Raw genomic sequence first — 19734 nt, forward strand, 5'->3', positions numbered from 1 at the left:
TACCTTCAGTCGGTTCCTCTGGCTCGTCCATCCCCTCCTCCACATTGAAAATCTGTTTTATCGTTTGCTACAGTCCAGTTGTGTGATTATATCACACCATCTTATCCATCATGTTCGGAGCGCTGTGATGATGATGATGATGCTGGAGCATCTTCGCAACATCCGGGTGTCGAGCACGCGCTTCACCCGCGATAGAGATTAAATCCACACATCCTCACAGATCCCGAGAGCGATCTGATTCCGTTCGGACCAAATCGGGGAAACCCGACCACTGGTTTGTGTTTCATCAGATGCACGTCTGTTTTACATTAAGCCCGTGATCGGGGAATATCGTTGCCAGGAATATTCAATTACCTCTGCAGGACATCTAACAGGCTTTGCAACAGGTCACTCAGCCTCTCCAGGCCTGTGACTCACTGAGCAGTGCTGCAGGGCTATACTTAACACAAATCTGGTTCAGTTTACAGATCAAATTCAGCTGAATCTTACCTCGGATTCCCAGTATGAACGTCATCTCTCTCTCTCTCTCTCTCAGTGATGATGTTTTCTGCTCATTATGGCCATATGTTGAAGCCCAGGGGAATGTCAGGGAGTGTGGCTTGGATTACCTGTCTGTAGCAGATAATCCCATATTAATCCTCTGCCTTCTGTGCTGCTGCTGCTGCTGAGCGGAAGCGAATGGAGCGCGTGCACGCTAATATTTCATTAAAAAGTGATTATGATGTTTAACCATAAGCATTGATTGGTCGTAAAGATAACTATTAAATATGATCTAATGTCAAGAAATTAATTTCTAGCTGTACAGTGATACAAAATCACCTCAGTGTGGTTTGTTTTCATAGTTTAATCTACACAAAAAGCGCGTCTCTGTAACGGCGACCTCTTGCGGTGTCTCGATAACATCACATTTACCAGATGAACGATATAAATCCCTGAGCTGTTGAGCTATTAAAGGGTTAGTTCATTCAAAAATGTAATTTCTGTTATTAATTACTCTCCTTCATGTCGCTCCACACCCGTAAGACCTTCGTTCATCTTCAGAACACAAATTAAGATATTTTGATGAAATCCGAAATCCAGTTTCGCGGTTTGACACGCGATCCGAACTGCTGATTCGATACACTGATTCAATCTTCCTGAAGCAGCGTTTTGAAATCGGCCATCACTAAATAAGTCGTTATTTTGTTTTTTTTGGTGCACCAAAAATATTCTCGTGGCTTTATAATATTAATATTGAACCACTGTACTCACATGAACTGATTTAAATATGTTTTTAGTACATTAATGGATCTTGAGAGAGGGGATGTCATTGCTCAGGCCTCACTGAGCCATCGGATTTCATCAAAAATATCTTAATTTGTGTTCTGAAGATGAACGAAGGTCTTACGGGTGTGGAACGACATGTAATAAATGACATTATTTTCATTTTTGGGTGAACTAACCCTTTAAGACTGTCACTTGCCGCCATCTACTGGCGGTTTAATTTTATATTTAAAAGTATAAATTTCCCACAAACATTTCTTATTTGTATATTCAAAAATATTTAAAGAATCTCATAACATTATTCAATGCAGTTGTACTTTTTCCAGTGCAAATTATTTAATTTGGTAATTAGTGTCTTAGGCCTACTATTTTAATTTATCAAATGTAAGAATTTGAAATAAAAGATGAAACATAGATTTAATTAGATTGGGGGGAAATGCCCTTTACAAAGGTTAATAAAACACCCCCAGGGAAAATAACATAAACACGCAGATTTAAATATATCACTGCTGATAAAACACTGATGAGAATGTTGCTTGTTTCAGAATAAACTATATTTACAACACACAAAAATCCTCTTTTTTTTCCAGACAAGAGCATTTTTACTCTGACAAGTAAATGATCAATTTAGTCATCCAAAGGACAAGCACAAAACAAGGCTTAATATTCAGCACTGTAATTTGTATTTATATTCTCTGCTTTAATGGTAGCATCCCTCTTATATTTGACACTGACACAGAGGAGAACAGACAACAATATGTGCAGAGAGCAGGAGATGTAGTAAATGTCTATTTGATTTTCGGATCCAGAACAGCAGGTGGCAGTAGTGCAGCGGTTCTGATGTCAAACTGCCGCTAAACCCCCTGAAGCAGCGGCAGCAGAAGCTCGGGCGCTGAACACAGACACACAGAAGATGGAGAGTGTGAATAAAGCGGGTCAGCTCATGAGTCTGGCGGCTCTGCAGCACTATGACCCCTACATCACCACACTGCTGGACGTCACCGGACAGGTCGCGCTCTACACCTTCAACTCCAAAGCCAACGAGTGGGTGAGTTCATCCTCAGCTAGCTCAGCTGCTAATGACAACAACGCCACACAATCCCCTCATGCGTGTTTATAAGTTCATCAAGATCACACGACTGAACTACAGCAGCTGTTAACACTTAGATAAACACTTCAGCTTCTGTCAGTAAAGTCTTCTTCAGGTAATATTGATAAGCCCATTTCCTCCACAGAAGAAAAACATCACATAATTATCAGATAAAAAGACTTTCTATGCCATAATTTCGACCTTTTACCTCACAATTATGATTTAGTATGTCATGATTGACTTTTTAGATTCATTTTCTGTCATTTTTGTGACTTTTTAATGTCATAATTCAGATTTAAAGGGTTAAGTTAGTTCACCCAAAAATGAAACTAATGTCATTAATTACTCTCCCTCATGTCGTTCCACACCCGTAAGACCTTCGTTCATCTTCAGAACACAAATTAAGATATTTTTGATGAAATCCGATGGCTCAGTGAGGCCTGCATAGGGAGCAATGGACACTTCCTCTCTCAAGATCCATAAAGGTACTAAAAACATATTTAAATCAGTTCATGTGAGTACAGTGGTTCAATATTAATATTATAAAGCGACGAGAATACTTTTGGAGCGCCAAAAACACAAAATAACGACTTATATAGTGATGGCCGATTTCAAAACACTGCTTCAGGAAGATTCGGAGCGTTATGAATCTTTTGTGTCGAATCTGCGGTTCGGATCACGTGTCAAACCACCAAACTGATGAAATCACGTGACTTTGGCGCTCCGAACTGCTGATTCGACACACAGATTCATAACGCTCCGAAGCTTCCTGAAGCAGTGTTTTGAAATCGGCCATCACTAAATAAGTCGTTGTTTTGTTTTTTTGGTGCACCAAAAATATTCTTGTGGCTTTATAATATTAATATTGAACCACTGTACTCACATGAACTGATTTAAATATGTTTTTAGTACATTAATGGATCTGGAGAGAGGAAATGTCATTGCTGGCTATGCAGGCCTCACTGAGCCATCGGATTTCATCAAAAATATCTTGTGTTCTGAAGATGAACGAAAGTCTTACGGGTGTGGAACGACATGAGGGTGAGTAATAAATGACATTATTTTCATTTTTGGGTGAACTAACCCTTTGAGGTGGTGAATGTCAGCTTCAGTGTGACAGTGAATCATGAAAGTGTTTGTGATCTGTCATCATCTGATTGGAAACTAACACATCTCTCTCACTGCAGGAGAAGACTGAGATTGAAGGCACGTTATTTGTTTACGCCAGGTGAGATCGCCTGACTGACTGAAGGCTGATGTCAGCATCATTACACCGTGATGATGATGATGATGATGATGATGATGATGATGATGGTGATGTTTCTCCGCAGGTCGGCTTCCCCTCATCATGGCTTCACGATTATGAACCGTCTGAGTACAGAGAATCTGGTGGAGCCGATCAATAAGGACCTGGAGTTCCAGCTGCAGGACCCGTTTCTGCTGTACAGGAACGGCAACTGTAAGTTCACACACAGAGACTGTGTTCGTCTGTGAATTACCGTTGATTTGCTGTAAGCGTTCAACACCTCTCCTGTCTGTGTGTGAACGTCACCTCTGTCTCTGTGTGTGTCAGTGGGCATCTACAGCATCTGGTTCTACGATAAGGCCGACTGCCAGCGGATCGCGCAGCTCATGCTACAGTGAGTACGGGTGATTGTGTGAACGTTCAGACTCGAGTCTGTCGGGTCCCTGCCAGCTAACTTGTGCTTGTGTGCAGGATAGTGAAACAGGAGGCGTTGCGAGCGCAGCGCGTGTCACCCGACGGAGGCTCGAGCGGCAGGACGAACGGGTGTGTTCAGACCAAACCCACAGACATCCTGGAGCTGCTCAGCAGGGCGAAAGAGGAGTATCAGAGGGTATGATGGACCTCACTTTCACAGCAGGGTTCTGCTCTAATTGAAAGCAATATAAAGATATACTACTTATTATTACTTTTATATTACTTAAAAAAACCTAGTAATCAGATTACAGTTACATTTTGAAAAAAAGGGGGAATACTGTCAGGATTACAATGGTTTCATTTAAAACTAAACAAATCATTATTTTGCCGTAATAACACATATTAAGCGCTGCTTGATTATACAGTACAGGGCTCAACGCTAAGGATTGGGCCAGTGGTTCAAGTTTTAACTTGCCCCGCCACAAAAAAGAAAAGAAAATGGGCATATAAAATAAGCCTAGTTATTGTTTTTGTTGTTTTTGATACATGTAACCTTAATAAATAAAGTTATGACACCGAAAGCTACTAGATTAACTGACTTAAATTTTAAATATTGTTAAACAATTAAACAGTCAAGTAATAACATAGTAACAAATAATCAAATTACGAGTAAAAGCACAAACAAATACAACAGAATAAACAAATGAAACAAACAGTGCTTTTCAAGTTTTTCATGTAGGTTTAAACAGGAGATTTTCAGGTACAGAAATTGTAATCTAATGTATAACTATATAACTATAGAATAGATTAAACTTTATTAAAGTTAATCAGTCAAGAGCAGTTACAGATGCATAAATAATGTTTTGAAATGTTGGAAATATAAAAAGTTAAATACTCTTTATTTGAAATTATTTAAAAAAATTAAAAGACACTTTAAATGTGAAATTAAACCCGCCAGTAGGTGGCAGTGAATCACTGTTAATGAGCGAGTCATTGAGATTCAACCGATTCATTCAAGCGTCTGATTCATTCAGGAAGTGTTGCTCAGAGACGCAAAACAATTCTGTGGACTTTGGAACTATTTTCATTGGCAAAAAAGGCAATTTGGTGTCTTAAATGTAAGTCACTTGATATTAAGTTCTTGTTCATTAAACTGTACGCTGAATAAAATCAATATCACATTTGAAATCATGCTGATATTTGGAGAAAAACGGCGCTCTTTGTGTAATATTGGTTAACTATATTAAATTATATAAATATGAAATATATACTGGGGCATTTTTGTCCCTTATCTTGAATTCTGATGCATTCTAAAGGCATTTTAATAGACTAAATCACGCAGTGAAATCACACACTCTAAATATACATGCACACCAGTCTAACTTACTAGACTACGTCACGTAGTGCATGCGTGCACTCAATGGGTGTGTTTGTAAAGTGAGGAGCATACTCAATAATTTCAGACCGTTAAATCATAGACGTTATATAATCGCACACCCTACAGCACTGGCCCGATCGGACAAGTGACCTTTCCGTCTACTGACACGAGCGTCGTTTAGACTGAACAAGCTGTGCAATTTTTACATTTCTCTTTCTTTCTTTATATATGTGACCTTGAAGTAATCAGATTACATTACTTTCATATTGTGATACTTGGATTACGTTACTGAATACTTTTTTATGAAGTAATTTGTAACCCTCTCAAGCCTGGTAAAAACACACTGATACAGTGCGTCGAAAACACGTACTGTCTGAGTAGGTACTGCATTTGAATTTGAATTGAACCACATCCGAAGGTCATCCGGGGACTTTTCACCTACTGTTTTTTGAATACTATGAATTCAGACATACTACTCTGTTGGTGTGCTGTTTTTCGTATTCTATATAGTAGGGAAGTTCGGACGCAGCGATACAGTCCAAACACTCGCCACAGCAAATCTGTCTCTAACTGTCTAAAGTTTCACTTACATTTATGCTAATAACTTCTGAACCATTTTAACTAAATTTTTTACTCTGATTCCTTGGAAAAAGACGATTGCACCCTATGATCATTTTTCATATTAAAAATTTTCCCACCAAAAGGCCTACTTTTTGTAACTCCTCCTAGATGGTTCATCCGATTTTTCATGAAAATCGAATCAGATCATCTTCAAACCATGCTGGCAAAAAGTCATCAAAAATATAGACCTGCGCCGGACAGATTTTTCAGTCCCGCGCCCGCCTGCTCCCACAGGATTCTGTCCCGCTCCCGCAAAAAAATATTGTCCTGCCCCCGCCCGCAACATTCATGTTTTGTCCCGCTTCCGCCCACAAAATCCCGCATAAAAGTAGCTTATGTAGTTTTTTGTCCCTACATCCATGAAATATTAAGTTATGTGTCGCCAAGCATAAACGCTTCCGATAAAATATTTGCTATTAAAGCATCAACATTCACAAACCACAGTAACCCGCACATGAGTAGTGTCTCGCCGCCCGCGTGCCTATCAGATCTTGTCCCGCGCCGCGCTGTTGCGTTGGGTCCCGCGGGAGTGCAGGTCTCTAATCAAAAGGTTTTGATAAACCCAACCGTTCTCGAATAACATGCAAACGAATCTGACGAAGAGCTCGCCAAATTGGATGCGAGGCTACATCTCCGCAATGCTTTAACGTATTCAGATCAAATTTGGTGCATCATCACAAGCATAACCTGAGCCATGTACGTATATCCGGACCAGTAGATGGCGCTGCGCTGAAACACAGCATTTTCAGCGCAGCGCCATCTACTGGTCCGGATATATATACGAAAATGGGTATTTTTGCTTATAACTTCTAAATGATTTGGCCAAAAATCATAAAAGTGGTCTCGTTAGATTCAGGGCAGCATGCCAAGTCGAAGGATAACCATATCGGACATTTTGAATTTTGTAGTAAAATGCTGTGTTTTAGGAACGCATTAGCAGATCGTTACGAAACTCTGTCATCGGTACGATGCTCTGAAGGAGCCTGAGAAGTTTCGAGCCAGTGCCACCTAGTGGTAAAATCAGATATTCACATGTTTATGACTTTGAGTGTTGTCGACTTATTTTCACCTCCTTTGACTCCTGAATCCTTGCCGAGTCCACCGATACCAAACATGCCAGGTTTCGCCTAATGGTTTGTGCAACGTTGTGATTTAGCCGATCAAGACGAAAACGATCAAGACGAAACCACTGTAGGAAAATCAGAAACATAGGTCGTTTCCTAAATGCTACAGGACAAATGTCAAAATTTTGATAGGAAGTGGCAAAAAATCCAATCAAAGTTAGATGTGGGTCATTTTTTTATGTTCTCATAAATATAAATGTCTATAACTCCAAAACGAAAAGAGATATTTTCACCAAATTTGACAGGCAATTTTATGTATGGGAGCACTTTGTTTGTGTGGACACACACAGAAAGTGGTGGGACTGTCCACCTGGTGGCGCTATAATTGAACAAAACATTAAATCAGCTCTAACTACAGAACCGTTGGTCTGATTGACTTCAAATTTGGCATGCAGTGTCTTTGTCTCAGTTGCTGTCATAGTCCATTATGACCTTTATGGGTACCTTGAAAAACACGACTTTCATTTTAATTACAAAATGACAAAAAAAAATCCAACCTTTTTGCTTAAAATTGTCCATTTACTCATTTTTGCAGCTGGTCTGCTGTTAGTTTCCTTGTTTGCTTCTGTTGTGCTTGACCCCGATAATTGCTGCTTGCAGATATATTTATTATTATAATATTTGGGTTGTCCTTCACTCTCAAATCAAAACATAATTCAAATAAAGACTACATTAAATATTATGAAACAAACCAGGTTTGAGGTCAAAGTTAATCAATGAGTTTAATGAATTTTCGTACTGTAACTTTTTTCATCAAATAATTTTTTTTAAAGAGGCGCAAGTGGAAATTTAGTGTGATATTAGGCATTGTGCCACAAATGAGGTTGATAGTTCAAATAACCAATTTTTAGCTTGTTTAAGCTAAGAGATTGTCCACAATCAGACTGAAGAAAGTGTAGATAAAGGAAGTGACTGTAATAACGTGTGTCTGTGTTTATAGAGTCAGTCGACAGAGAGGGATGTTGAGGTGAGCTGTGAATCTGTGCCGTCACAGGAGAAGAGAGACGACGTCACGGCAGCTCAGCAGGAGAAGGTTCTGCTGATCACACTCCTTCACTCATGACATCCGTAACACTCGTCTAGCAGTGTGTGTAAAGAGTTTGTTTCTGCTCCACAGTCGAGTCACTCAGTAGTGAAGCAGATCACAGTGGAAGAGCTTTTTGGCAGCTCTTTGCCCAAAGAACCGGCCCAGACAAACTCGGCTGCGGGAGAAGGCATGCGTGGACTGGCGTACGGCCCTCCGCCCCGCTCCGTGGAGCCTCTGCTCACTCCTCGCCTCTCCTCGGATCCAGGAGGCCCAGCGTTGGTCTCTCTTTTCCAGGGTTGCGGCAGCCGAGACCCAAGAACGGCCGCTTCAAATGCGGAGGAGAGCGGCGGCAGGTCCGGCGCTCAGTCGACACGTCGTGGTTCGGCTGGTCCGCTTCCTCCTGCATATATGAATCCTCTCACAGATGGTCATGTGACAGCCATGTCACTGCCAGGCTTCATGCCCAGCCCTCTAGTCACGCCACAGAGCTTCAGAGAATCTGGCTGCAAAGTTTCAGTGCCCTTTACAGGAAAGACTGCAGCGTCGGCACAGGCCAATACGCCAAGCAATATTTTCATGGTATGTCACTTTTTCTTTTTAAATCAGAAATAGCAGATGCAGTTATTTATATATGCCCTCTAGAGCCGCTTTATTAATGATTAAAAAGATTGTGATCTCGATTCAAACATCCACGTAATCTTATTCCTAAATGACAACTATATTAAACTTTGACAAGTCTGATCTCAGCGAACATTCAGATCTGTGTTCTGATCCAGAGAGAGCCGTTGTCATGTATAGATATGAAACCGCTTCACAAACAGCCTTTTTTTAACCACACTTATCATTATTTCTGTACTGGAACATAAGTTTATCGTTCAGATATAAACACTGATGTTTACTGTAGAGATCAAAATAGAGTAAATCACCTTATGAAAGTATCTTGACGCTTCAAATAAAGATTGTATTAATTACATCGTTACACCAGTAGGTGGAGACAGGTGACTTAAAAATGTATTTGTCATTGAATGCAGATTCATCCAGTTATGGAGTGAGTCATTGACTCATTCATTCAAGTGAAACGCTGATTCATCCAATAATGAAACAAGTGAAGTCTTTATGATTGAGTCATTCATTCAAGAGAGAACTGTTTTTTATCTAGTCATAGTTTTGTTTTCGTCTGTGAAAAAATTCATAGACAAATTATTCGTCAACATAATTAACCATGGTTTGAACACAGAAGAAGCAAGTTCAACACTTGGCATTAACAGACATATTATTCCTTATTAGTTTGGTTTAATTGGTTTATAAAGTGAGATTCAATATTTAAAATAAGGCACTTTTCTACTGAAATTACCCAGAACAATTTGTCCCAGGAACATTTTTCCCCCAGACCTGTTGCTGTCTGCATTTCCATCGCGGTCTAAAGTACCGTGAAGAAGAGTCCGGTGATGTAGGACTGCATGCGACTTTCCATTTCTCGCTGGATTTCGTCCTCCGCATGCAAGTTTAATAAAGCCTGAACCTCGTCGTCGGTCCATGTTGATCGAATAGCGAACGACTCTTGCTGCACGCACCACAACAGACTTTTAAAAACAGTGGTTGAAATAAAATGCTGTGTGAACTCATCCAATCAGCATGTTCAGCGTTCAGCAAGTTCCTGAACTTTGAAACAGTACTACCTCATGAGCAGGGACTTTCTGATGGGGGGATTTTTACTTCATTTAGACCCTGGTTCCTGCGGTCCAAACACGCCGAGACCCAAAGTCAATGGGGAAGGTTCCTGCGGTGGAAACGTGGCTATATACTTGCATTATTTAACACGATATTTCTGCTGTTTTGCGTAATATTGAGCACTGCGCATCTGTATTCATTTTGATGTACAGCAATGAAAAATGTAGGAAAAATACCAAATTCATCAACACAAATGTTGTTGACATGATCTATGCAAAGAGTTTTGCTTATCAGAAAATGGATAAACAACTAAATAAGGCTTATAAATGTATCTTATATAAGGCAAATGTGTCTAAACCATCATCTCTTCCTGTCTTTGGCACAGAGTAAAGAAGTGAACGCCTTTACACCGTCCCCGTCTCTGGTCAAAGTAAGTCCACTCTTGAAAACGCCATGTTGCTCAGTGACAGTATAGATTTCATTCTGTGATTGAGCGGAAATGGTTTGTTTGGTTTTATGTTGAGACCACTCTGATCTCTCTCTGTCGTGTGAAGGCGGGGCCAGGTGTCCAGGGGGAGGAGTCTTCACTGCTACTGTCTCCAAGTGTATTTCAGCACTCCATTACCAAGACAACAGAGCCGCCCAAAAACCCCGCCTCCCCGACGTCCCCACCGCCCCGTTCCCCAGCGCAGACCTGTACAGCCGCAGCCAGCTGCAGGACACGCTCATTCACCTCATCAAGGTACACGCACAGGACACAGATTCAGCCGCTGGAGTGTAGATTCAGTCGTCACCTGTCTGTCTTCATTTGTTTGCAGAATGACGCTCATTTCCTCAGCGTGATCCACGAGGCATACGTACAGAGCCTCTCTAAAGGCCTCAACAACATCAAGCTATAGCCGGAGCCGTCCTGGATTCATCCCATCTGCCAATCTCACTATTTCAACCAGCTCAGTTATGTTCCGTTATGAAAAGGAAGGGACTTGTGCAATAAGAAGCATTGGATAATTGCTTTTCATTTATGATGGTTGGATATGATACAGTCTCCCAGTGTCAGTGTGCTTTACTGTTAAACCAGTATGATTGATAAACCCTGAGTACTGGATTGAAATTCTCAGATTTTGAAGACATTCAGAGTAGGATGTGCACTTATTACTAATTTACTTATAAACCCGGTAGTTTAATTTGATGACGAATGCATAAATTAAAGATGAACATTTCCCCCGTGATGGCACAGTTGATCCGTTGTACGTTCTGTGGTGATGTTGCTTTTTTAAATTGCAGACCGTAATATGAAATATTGGGAACTAATCATCTAGTTTAAGGCGTGATTCTCATGATAGTTGTTGTCTGTCTCAACAGCAGAAGAGTTGTAGTCGTGTAGACGACAGGATAATCTAACAAGTGCATTTAATTTTATCATTAAAGGTAGAATGAAATTGTTCCTGTGTGCACTAACTAGTTCTTGGTTTGTTTGTTTGCTTGACAGGAAGTGTATTTTTTAATACGCACAAGGCTTATGTACTTATTGTGTTTACACTTACAAATTGGGAATTGCATAAACTTATTTTGTACAGTTTGCTTTTGATTATAGAGAATTTTAAAACGGCACAAATGAAAGTTGACAGTGTTGCTGCACGGCTGTACTCTTCACACGCAACGCTCTAAACATGAATTAATAAGACCTTCTCTCCAGTGCATCAGGATTCTGTTACAGTGGCTCGTCTTTTGAGTTCATGTGCAAATAAACTATTGCCATAATTTAGATCATGGTTTGTGTTTTATTACAGTGAGATTTTACAAGAAAATCTGCCTTGATTCTTGCCTCTCATAAGCATTTACTACATGTTTAGTTCCATGTTGCACATTCTGTGCTGCGTATGGGCCGCTTTTATTAAAGCACTACAGGCTGAAACACTTTCTTCAGTTCTGAGATTTTCGGCTTGGTGGCTTTTGTGTTTTTTCAGACTAGTGGTAAGAAAACATCCAAAATCCATCGTTAAGGGGTTAGTTCACCTAAAAATGAAAAGTCTGTCATTTGTTACTCTCCCTCATGTCGTTCCACACCCGTAAGACCTTCGTTCATCTTCAGAACACAAATTAAGATATTTTTGATGAAATCCGATGGCTCAGTGAGGCCTGCATAGCCAGCAATGACATTTCCTCTCTCAAGATCCATTAATGCACTAAAAATATATTTAAATCAGTTCATGTGAGTACAGTGGTTCAATATTAATATAAAGCCACGAGAATATTTTTGGTGCACCAAAAAAAATAAAAAAAAATAACGACTTTTCAACAATATCTAGTGATTTCAAAACACTGCTTCAGAGCGTTATGAATCTGTTGTGTCGAATCATGATTCAGATCGCATGTCAAACCACCAAACTTCTGAAATCACGTGACTTTGGTGCTCCGAATTACTGATTCGATTCGTAAAGCTCTGAAGCAGTGTTTTGAAATCGCCCATCAATAGCTATTGTTGAAAAGTCGTTATTTTTTTTTTTTTTTTTTGGTGCATCAAAAATATTCTCGTGGCTTTATAATATTAATATTGAACCACTGTACTCACATGAACTGATTTAAATATGTTTTTAGTACATTAATGGATCTTGAGAGAGGAAATGTCATTGCTGGCTATGCAGGCCTCACTGAGCCATCGGATTTCATCAAAAATATCTTAATTTGTGTTCTGAAGATGAATGAAGGTCTTACGGGTGTGGAACGACATGAGGGAGAGTAATAAATGACATTATTTTAATTTTTGGGTCAACTAACCTTTTAAGCATTTATTTATCTATTTGTGTCTATAGATTTCAATTACAATACATATTGTTATCTGTATCTCAGCTGTTATCTCAAAATTAGTGTTTTCTCCTACATTGAGCCATATATCTCCACACACACCACACTTTACAGTTGTCTATATCTATATTCTTAAGGTTTTTACAGAGAGATTTGTTCATTAATAATTTGCCAGATTATATACATTTTATTTCAAAAGAAAAATTGTGATTTTTTTTTTTCTGAATGTTCACTGTATTTTCTGACTTATAGAGTGATAAAGAGAGACCCAAAATCCCCTCTGTGAAAACTTTGACTATGTCAAAAAACTAATTCTGAACCTGTACTAGAAATTTATGCAAATTAGCACATTTTTAAGTAAATAATGCCTCATTTGTATATTTAAACAACATTTTTGAAAACTTGTAATACAAAAAATGTTTGCAATTGTTATTGTAATCAGTTCCCGGGGGTGATAACTATTAGTTATTGTTTTTACTCTGTTCACCTGCAGTGAGTTGTATTGTGTTTGTGATGTATGCGTTACCAGATCAAACATTGTCTTTTCCTTATTGTGCCCTACATCAGAGTGAAACGCTTCTCAGACAAGAACAAATGTTGATTTTGTCTGTTGGGAATTGATTGGATGGTCGTGGTTTGCTATTGGTGGATCTCATGTGAGTGACAGGTTGCCCCGCCCTCATCATCAGAGAAGAGAAGAGATGCTGCCTGCAAGAGGGAGGAGAAGATATTCTGATTCAAGATTATGAGGAACATGAATTTAAAACAATAATGATGATGTGCACCGATAAATCATTAATAATAAACACTGCGATATTCAATTAAAAAAGTTAGAATTGTCAATTTTGACAAGGATTAAGTCAGGATTAAGTCTCAAGTACAGCCTTTTCATTATTATTTTAACCTGTCCTCTCCAGTTGGTGGCGCTAATGCACCTAATCTGGTGTGTCAAGCGCCACTAGCCCTCAGGAGAAGAAGAGATTGTAGTTTTTAGAGAGCTGAAGATGGCGAAGCGCTGTGTGTTCGGCTGTGTTCCCGACAAAACCCTGTTCAGTGTCCCGAGACCGCGCTGGTTGCGGGCCCGCTGGCTCGAGTTCCTGCACTTCCAGGAGGAGGGACTGACGGTGAACTCGCGGCTGTGTTCGCGGCACTTCTCGCCCGAGAGCTTCCAGAATCTCACACAGTACGAGATGGGCTTCGCCAAGGTCCTGTACCTGAAAAACACCGCCGTCCCGTCGCTCTACACGGTCGGAGCTCCGCACACTATGAAGGTACGTGATCTGATGCCTTATCATCATCATAACGCGCTTTACACGCGCTGATGGAGCCCGTGTGTCCGCAGCCTGTGACGCGGGATGTGGGCTGTCAGTGCCGCGAGACTCCGAGGAAGAGCGCGTCGGTTCAGGCGTCATGCGCGACACCGCGGCCGAAGCGACGCAGTAAAGGTAAGTTTTAGGTTGGTAGTGTTAACTTTAGCGTTATCACATACTGAACTAATTGATTTTCTTTGTCTCGTGTGGAAACAGCTGTTCAAGTGAAGCCTTTAGTCAGCGGCTGCTCCGAGGATCACAGCGGGACATCGACGCCCGAGACGCGGCTGCGGGTGGAGGGAAGCGCCGCTGATTCACACCTGACCGTGAAACAAGAAACACAGTTCACCTTCGAGCCTGAAATCACACAAGACGATAAAGAGTACGTTTATTTATGAGATACTATTATAGTTTTGAATTGGTTTTTATTTTTGGTCCTATTGTGTGCTGACATTTAAAGGGTTAGTTCACCCAGAAATGTAATTTCTGTCATTAATTACTCTCCCTCATGTCGTTCCACACCCGTAAGACCTTCATTCATCTTCAGAACACAAATTAAGATATTTTTGATGAAATCCGAGAGATTCTGTCCCTCATTGATAAACTTACACTTTCAAGCCTCAGAAAGTTAGGAAAGACATCATTAAAGTGATCCACGTGACTCCAGTGGTTTAACCTCAATGTTATGAAGCGACACGAGGGATTTATTTGTGCTGCTCTCGTGAACGCGCATCTGAGATTAATATTTTATAAAATGATAAATAGTTTTTTTTGTGCAAACAAAGCACTCGCGTTTACATTTTTAACTTTATGTATAGGTTACACTGTATTTTAAGGTGTCCGTGTTATGGTATAATTATAAATTTAAGTACGGAGTATTATTCACTGACAGCATGTACATACTATAGGGTTAGGGTAATACGATTTGGTTTAGGGTTAGTTTGTTGAAATTATGCATAATTTTACTGTTATTATTAGGGCTGGGTAAAAAGAAAATATTGATTTCTCGATTTTAATCGATTCTCATTTTTACGAACCGATATTGATTCTTAAATCCCAAGAATCGATTAGTCTGGTCTGTTTTCAGTTGATGAATGAGCAGAATATGTAGCGCCTCCCATCCAATAAATCGCAATAATCTTTGTTACTTTTGATATGAAGCAAAGTCTCAGATTTCAAATGACGTCCATCTTATTATGAGATTCAGAAAATAAATACCGTTTTGGTGCTGTTTAATGTGGCGTGACAGATCGCTTTAGCGCCTCAGTTAAAGAGAAGCATGTGATCATCCTCTCCTCCGCTTTAATACCAGTTACAGCGAAATAAACATGAACATCTGAAGGTATGTTAAAATATACAGTACAACTTACTGAAATCTGTATCATGTCTCGTGTAATCGCTCAATCAGTGCTTCAACCTCGGAAAGACTCAATAAAACAGCTTCAATGTCACGTGACGTCACATTTACCTCAGAAAAACATATTCAGTGACCATAAACTCATTAGTCAGCTAGAAAAGTGACTCTAGAAAGCATTCTGATAAATATAGCTATGCACCGTTACATATTCATTATAATGTTCTTCAATATTTAATGCATGTTTGAATAAATCAGCCACGATTTAAATGTTTATATTTCAAAAAAATGAATTGGAGTAGAAATATAATTATGTAATTCTGAACTTTATTTTTAATAAATCATCATTGAGTGTAATTTAAGTGTTTGTGTATAAATAAGTTAATTTAACCTTCAGTATTATTACAGTAGTACCAGCTGACTCTCATGTGTAGTTTACAGCATTAGTTGAGAGATTTCTTTTCCTCTAGAAAATTTGGCATGTGCTGAAACTGAAATACTACATCCAAAATAATCGAAATCTAATCGAAATCGAATTGAAAGCATGTGATTAGTAATCGAATCGAATTGTGAAAATTGTGGCAATACCCAGCCTTATTAATGTGTCATGTGATCTGTTCACCCTCCATCTGTGTTTGTCCCAGGACTGTTTCTGTTCATCGAAAGCTTGTGAGGTCTGAACAGACAGGGCAAAGCAGTCTGGGAAGCTCATTATTTTAGGCCTGATATGAGAGCTGATTTGTAAATTCATTTTGTGTTCATTAATTTGTTTTTTTATATATTTGTATATAATTTTTGTGTTTTTTGCATAGGACATTGTGCCAGATGTGGAAGATGCACAGTGATGAATGTGACTGACCGCAGGACGAAGGACGTTCAGTTAAATCTGGATTAGACTGTGGAGAGTTTCTGTGCGGGACATGAAGAATCACTGGAGCGAATCCTCCCGACCGCTGAAGAGAGTGACGTCCACCATCACGACACGACGCTTCACTGACTCTAGAGCAGCGACTGTGGCTGAAACCAGGTGAGACTCTGCATTTCACAAGTGAAATTATACCAACATTAGTTCTGTACCCGATCAGACGTGCAACCGGAGATAGAGACAGATTTATGATTTATACGTTTTTTTCCTTGAGGAAATGTGCGTTGTTCCTGACAGACCCAAATAACTGATGTCAAATCAAAAACAAATTGAATCACAAGCTTGTGAATCATGAAATGTGTGTCAGTGTCCAGCCCTAGTTAGCAGAACATAAGTGTGTGTTTCAGCAATGAATTTTCATTCAAAAAAACCTACTCAAAATTAACTCTTGCATTTGAAAAGCGACACATAGATGACCAACTTTACACATCCCTGGGGGAAAAGGGGACAAACCAGTGTGTGCTTTTTCATTCTTTTCTTGTTTTTATCAGGATGTAAAGGATATGGACCCAACGGCCTGATGGTCCTGAGATGATGATGATGATGTACTTGCTGTGAAAGACTTCATCTCTGTTCCTGTCCTCGCCGTGTTCGGAGGAGGGCGTCCTCAATCCCGCCTGCTACAGGAGCGTCTGCATGGAGTCAAATCATCTTTTTAACAATGCTGTGATTTTGAAAACTTTGCAGAAATTGCAACACCCTGTCCTGACCAGCATCATGTGACACAGCTGTCAGTGGCGGCACGATTTCAGCAATAAAACTGACCTTATTTACAGTATCTGTGTGAGAGAGAGAGAACTGAAACACCATCAAGAATAATAAAGATCCAAATCCTAGTTTACAGCAGCATCCAGGTGTTTTATGTATTGTCATTTTAGAAACGTATAGAAATATTTAAACAGGAATCAATCAAATGAGCAGAGTGGTGCTGATCATGTGACCTTTGATGAAACGCTGGATAACACGGATCATCATCACTCCGTACACGCTGTCATTAGAAACAAAGACAAACACTGAAAAAATATCTCTTCCATATTATATATAAAAAAATATATATATTACATATAAAACATCTTTCATACTGAAAATATCTCTCATGATCATATTGTGATGAAAACTACATTAACTTATGAAACTGAGTACAGTTTATTTACAAGATTTAAAATGTTGTCTTTGAATAATCCAATACTTCTATACTATATAGTATGCAAAAAACAGTATGCGAACAGAGTAGTATGTCCGAATTCATAGTATTCGAAAAACACGCACAGTTTCTGCCAATCTCATGTTAATCTCGAGTACCTAGTGCATATATACGCTGTACCGAGTCTTTCCGAAAACAGCCGAGCTCCTGGAGGCGTGTCGTGTGAGCGGAGCTAGAGTCATGAGCACGCGCAGCTTTTGTGTAGCGATTGTCTGCAAGCTAACAATGGTCAGCTAGACAACTGTATTTAAACACAATACACCATCGCATTATCCATGGATAACTTTTGAATCACTATAATGAATATAGCGTATGAATAATGAATTTATGATTTCACTGTGTTTGTGTTGTTTACATTATATGCACTCAGGCGCCTATTGCCAACAAAACAGACATTTGATGCAGTTTTACTCTCCACCTGCGGTTCCGACGCATTATCACTGTGACCGCTCCATCTTTCAGTTTCAAACGATCTGTAATTCCAGCTCTGAACTGGGCCTTGTTTATGAAACCATAAGCGCCGATCCTGAGGGCTCGAGCAGACCGATGCTCGAAAAAAATTATGCGAAACCTGTGAAAATAGAAATAATCCATCATACGTACAACTCGTGTTTTGAAACTTTGGCCGTGTTTTGCATGAGAATGCAACTCTTTAACAGTGTAAATAAGTCAGAGTGCATGAAATAGCATTATTTAAAAACATTCTAGAATAGTGCGCAAATTGGGACGCACTTAGTGTAATTACCCTCCACCCTCATATTATAGACAAATAATGAGCTGAGGGGGTAATGGTAAAGTGCCCTTTTGCGGCGCCCCTGTCCCAGCCGAAGTCTGTGAGCCGGTCAGAGGTCACTCCGTGAGATAAACTTGTGGGCAGGGGAGCGATTGGGGGTTCAATGTCTTGCTCAAGGACAGTTGTGGGTAATGAGAGTGAAGAGAGTGCTGTTCATTCACTCCCTCCACCTGCATTCCTGCCGGTACAGAGACTCGAACCTGCGACCTTTGGGTTACAAGTCCGACTCTCTAAACGTTAGGCCACAACTGCCCCCTGGGATTGGGATTGAGATTGAGATTGAGATTGGGATTGGGGGGGGGGGATAAAGTGCCTTTTCGCGGTGCCCCTGTCCCAGCCGTCGTCTGTGAGCCGGTCAGAGGTCAACCCCATCCTCCCCCCACCCCGGGGCTTCAAGCAGCTTTCAGTTGGTCAGCGCCGTGAATTCCTGACCAACTTTAACGCAGGGGAAGCCGCTTGAAGCCGCTTTCTTTGGTCGGCTTTAGTGGCCGTTCACATGACCCGTCTTTTGTTCGCTCGGACGCATCGTGAACGGCCACGAGGTCTTTTTTGTTGTTGTTTCGTCTGCTTGTTTTGAGGACCTAGTTTCTCTTCACTCTGGTGTAGGATCATTTTCAGGTGTGGTCACCTTCAGGCAGCTCTTGAAGGGCGAGGCAGCAGGAGGACGGGTTCGCAGTCTCAGCAGTCTTACGACCCGCACTTTGACCCACGTTTTTGCCTTTTGCTTATAATCCGGTTCAGGCTTTACAAGCTCCTCAGCCCTGAACTGCATGACCTCTGCCCTGTCCTTTCGCCACCTCTCCGCCAGGTTGAGCTTCTCTTTCCAGGTCATCTTCTCTTTGGGCTCATAGCGCATGTGAGTGTACCTCATGTCTGGCCAGTGAACCCTCTTCACCCGAGGCTCCTCCGCATGATCCTCAGGGACCACCGCTGGAGGAGTGGGAGGCTGGAACACCTTCTCAAGGGACTCTTTAGTCTCCTTCAGGTACTTCTTTGTCATCAGGACCGGGTCTGATCTGAACGTGGGTTCAGTCGGCTCTGGAGGACTCCGATTCGTGTCTCTGATATACTCGTACCAGGCGTTGTAATACAGAGGTTTCCTGGGCTTCTCTGTGAATCGGTTTAGTGTCTTCTTCTCTGGTTGCTTAAGGCAACTTTCCAGAGGTCCGTACATGTATTTATGCTTTTTGGGATTCTTGACAGATTGGTCCCGCCAGGTTACTGTTTTTGGCCCAGATGTCTTGGCCATTGGAGTTTCTAACCACTCCCAGCACCTCTGCACGCCCCATGGCAGGGGGAAATAGGCGGGCTTTGGAACGTCAGTAAAGGGGAAGTAGCGGGGTCTCGGGTTTAACAAATCGAAATCCATTTTGCTCGCTGTACTCACCAATCCGAGATAATCAGAGATGATCAGATCACAATGTCCGTCTTCGTTAGGCGTGTTATATCAGTTGGCAAACCAGTGAAAGATGTGTGAACTCGAGTCAGTCTGCGCTATTTATCCTCTTC

The 19734-nt window shown here is 40.6% G+C and overlaps 2 protein-coding genes and 1 long non-coding RNA gene across 12 annotated transcripts in view; 1 reads left to right on the forward strand and 2 right to left on the reverse strand.

Moving 5' to 3' along the window:
- Positions 1-993, reverse strand: part of cacna1db (calcium channel, voltage-dependent, L type, alpha 1D subunit, b) — a 62720-nt gene extending 61727 nt beyond the window's left edge. For 6 of the 10 annotated variants that reach the window (XM_048211186.1, XM_048211189.1, XM_048211185.1 and 3 more), the window contains exon 1: positions 4-480. In XM_048211186.1, the coding sequence (XP_048067143.1) occupies positions 4-31 (28 nt within the window). In that variant the 5' untranslated portion in view covers positions 32-480. The other 4 variants (XM_048211183.1, XM_048211182.1, XM_048211180.1 and 1 more) reach the window with 2 other exon arrangements.
- Positions 994-2068: 1075 nt separating this feature from the next.
- Positions 2069-11599, forward strand: dcp1a (decapping mRNA 1A). Its single transcript, XM_048211191.1, is given in 11 exon segments — positions 2069-2311; positions 3541-3581; positions 3685-3812; positions 3927-3993; positions 4071-4209; positions 8077-8169; positions 8254-8742; positions 10220-10264; positions 10389-10511; positions 10514-10576; positions 10653-11599. Coding segments are annotated over 11 exon segments (1404 nt in total). The 5' UTR covers positions 2069-2176; the 3' UTR covers positions 10734-11599.
- Positions 11600-16688: 5089 nt separating this feature from the next.
- LOC125280575 lies at positions 16689-19734 on the reverse strand. The gene is made up of 2 exons (XR_007187649.1): positions 19613-19734; positions 16689-16860 (listed from the first exon to the last, which is right to left on the reverse strand). It is a non-coding gene; the product is annotated as an uncharacterized LOC125280575 (long non-coding RNA).

The sequence above is a fragment of the Megalobrama amblycephala genome, linkage group LG12 (assembly GCF_018812025.1).
Source record: "Megalobrama amblycephala isolate DHTTF-2021 linkage group LG12, ASM1881202v1, whole genome shotgun sequence".
Lineage (NCBI taxonomy): Eukaryota > Metazoa > Chordata > Actinopteri > Cypriniformes > Xenocyprididae > Megalobrama > Megalobrama amblycephala.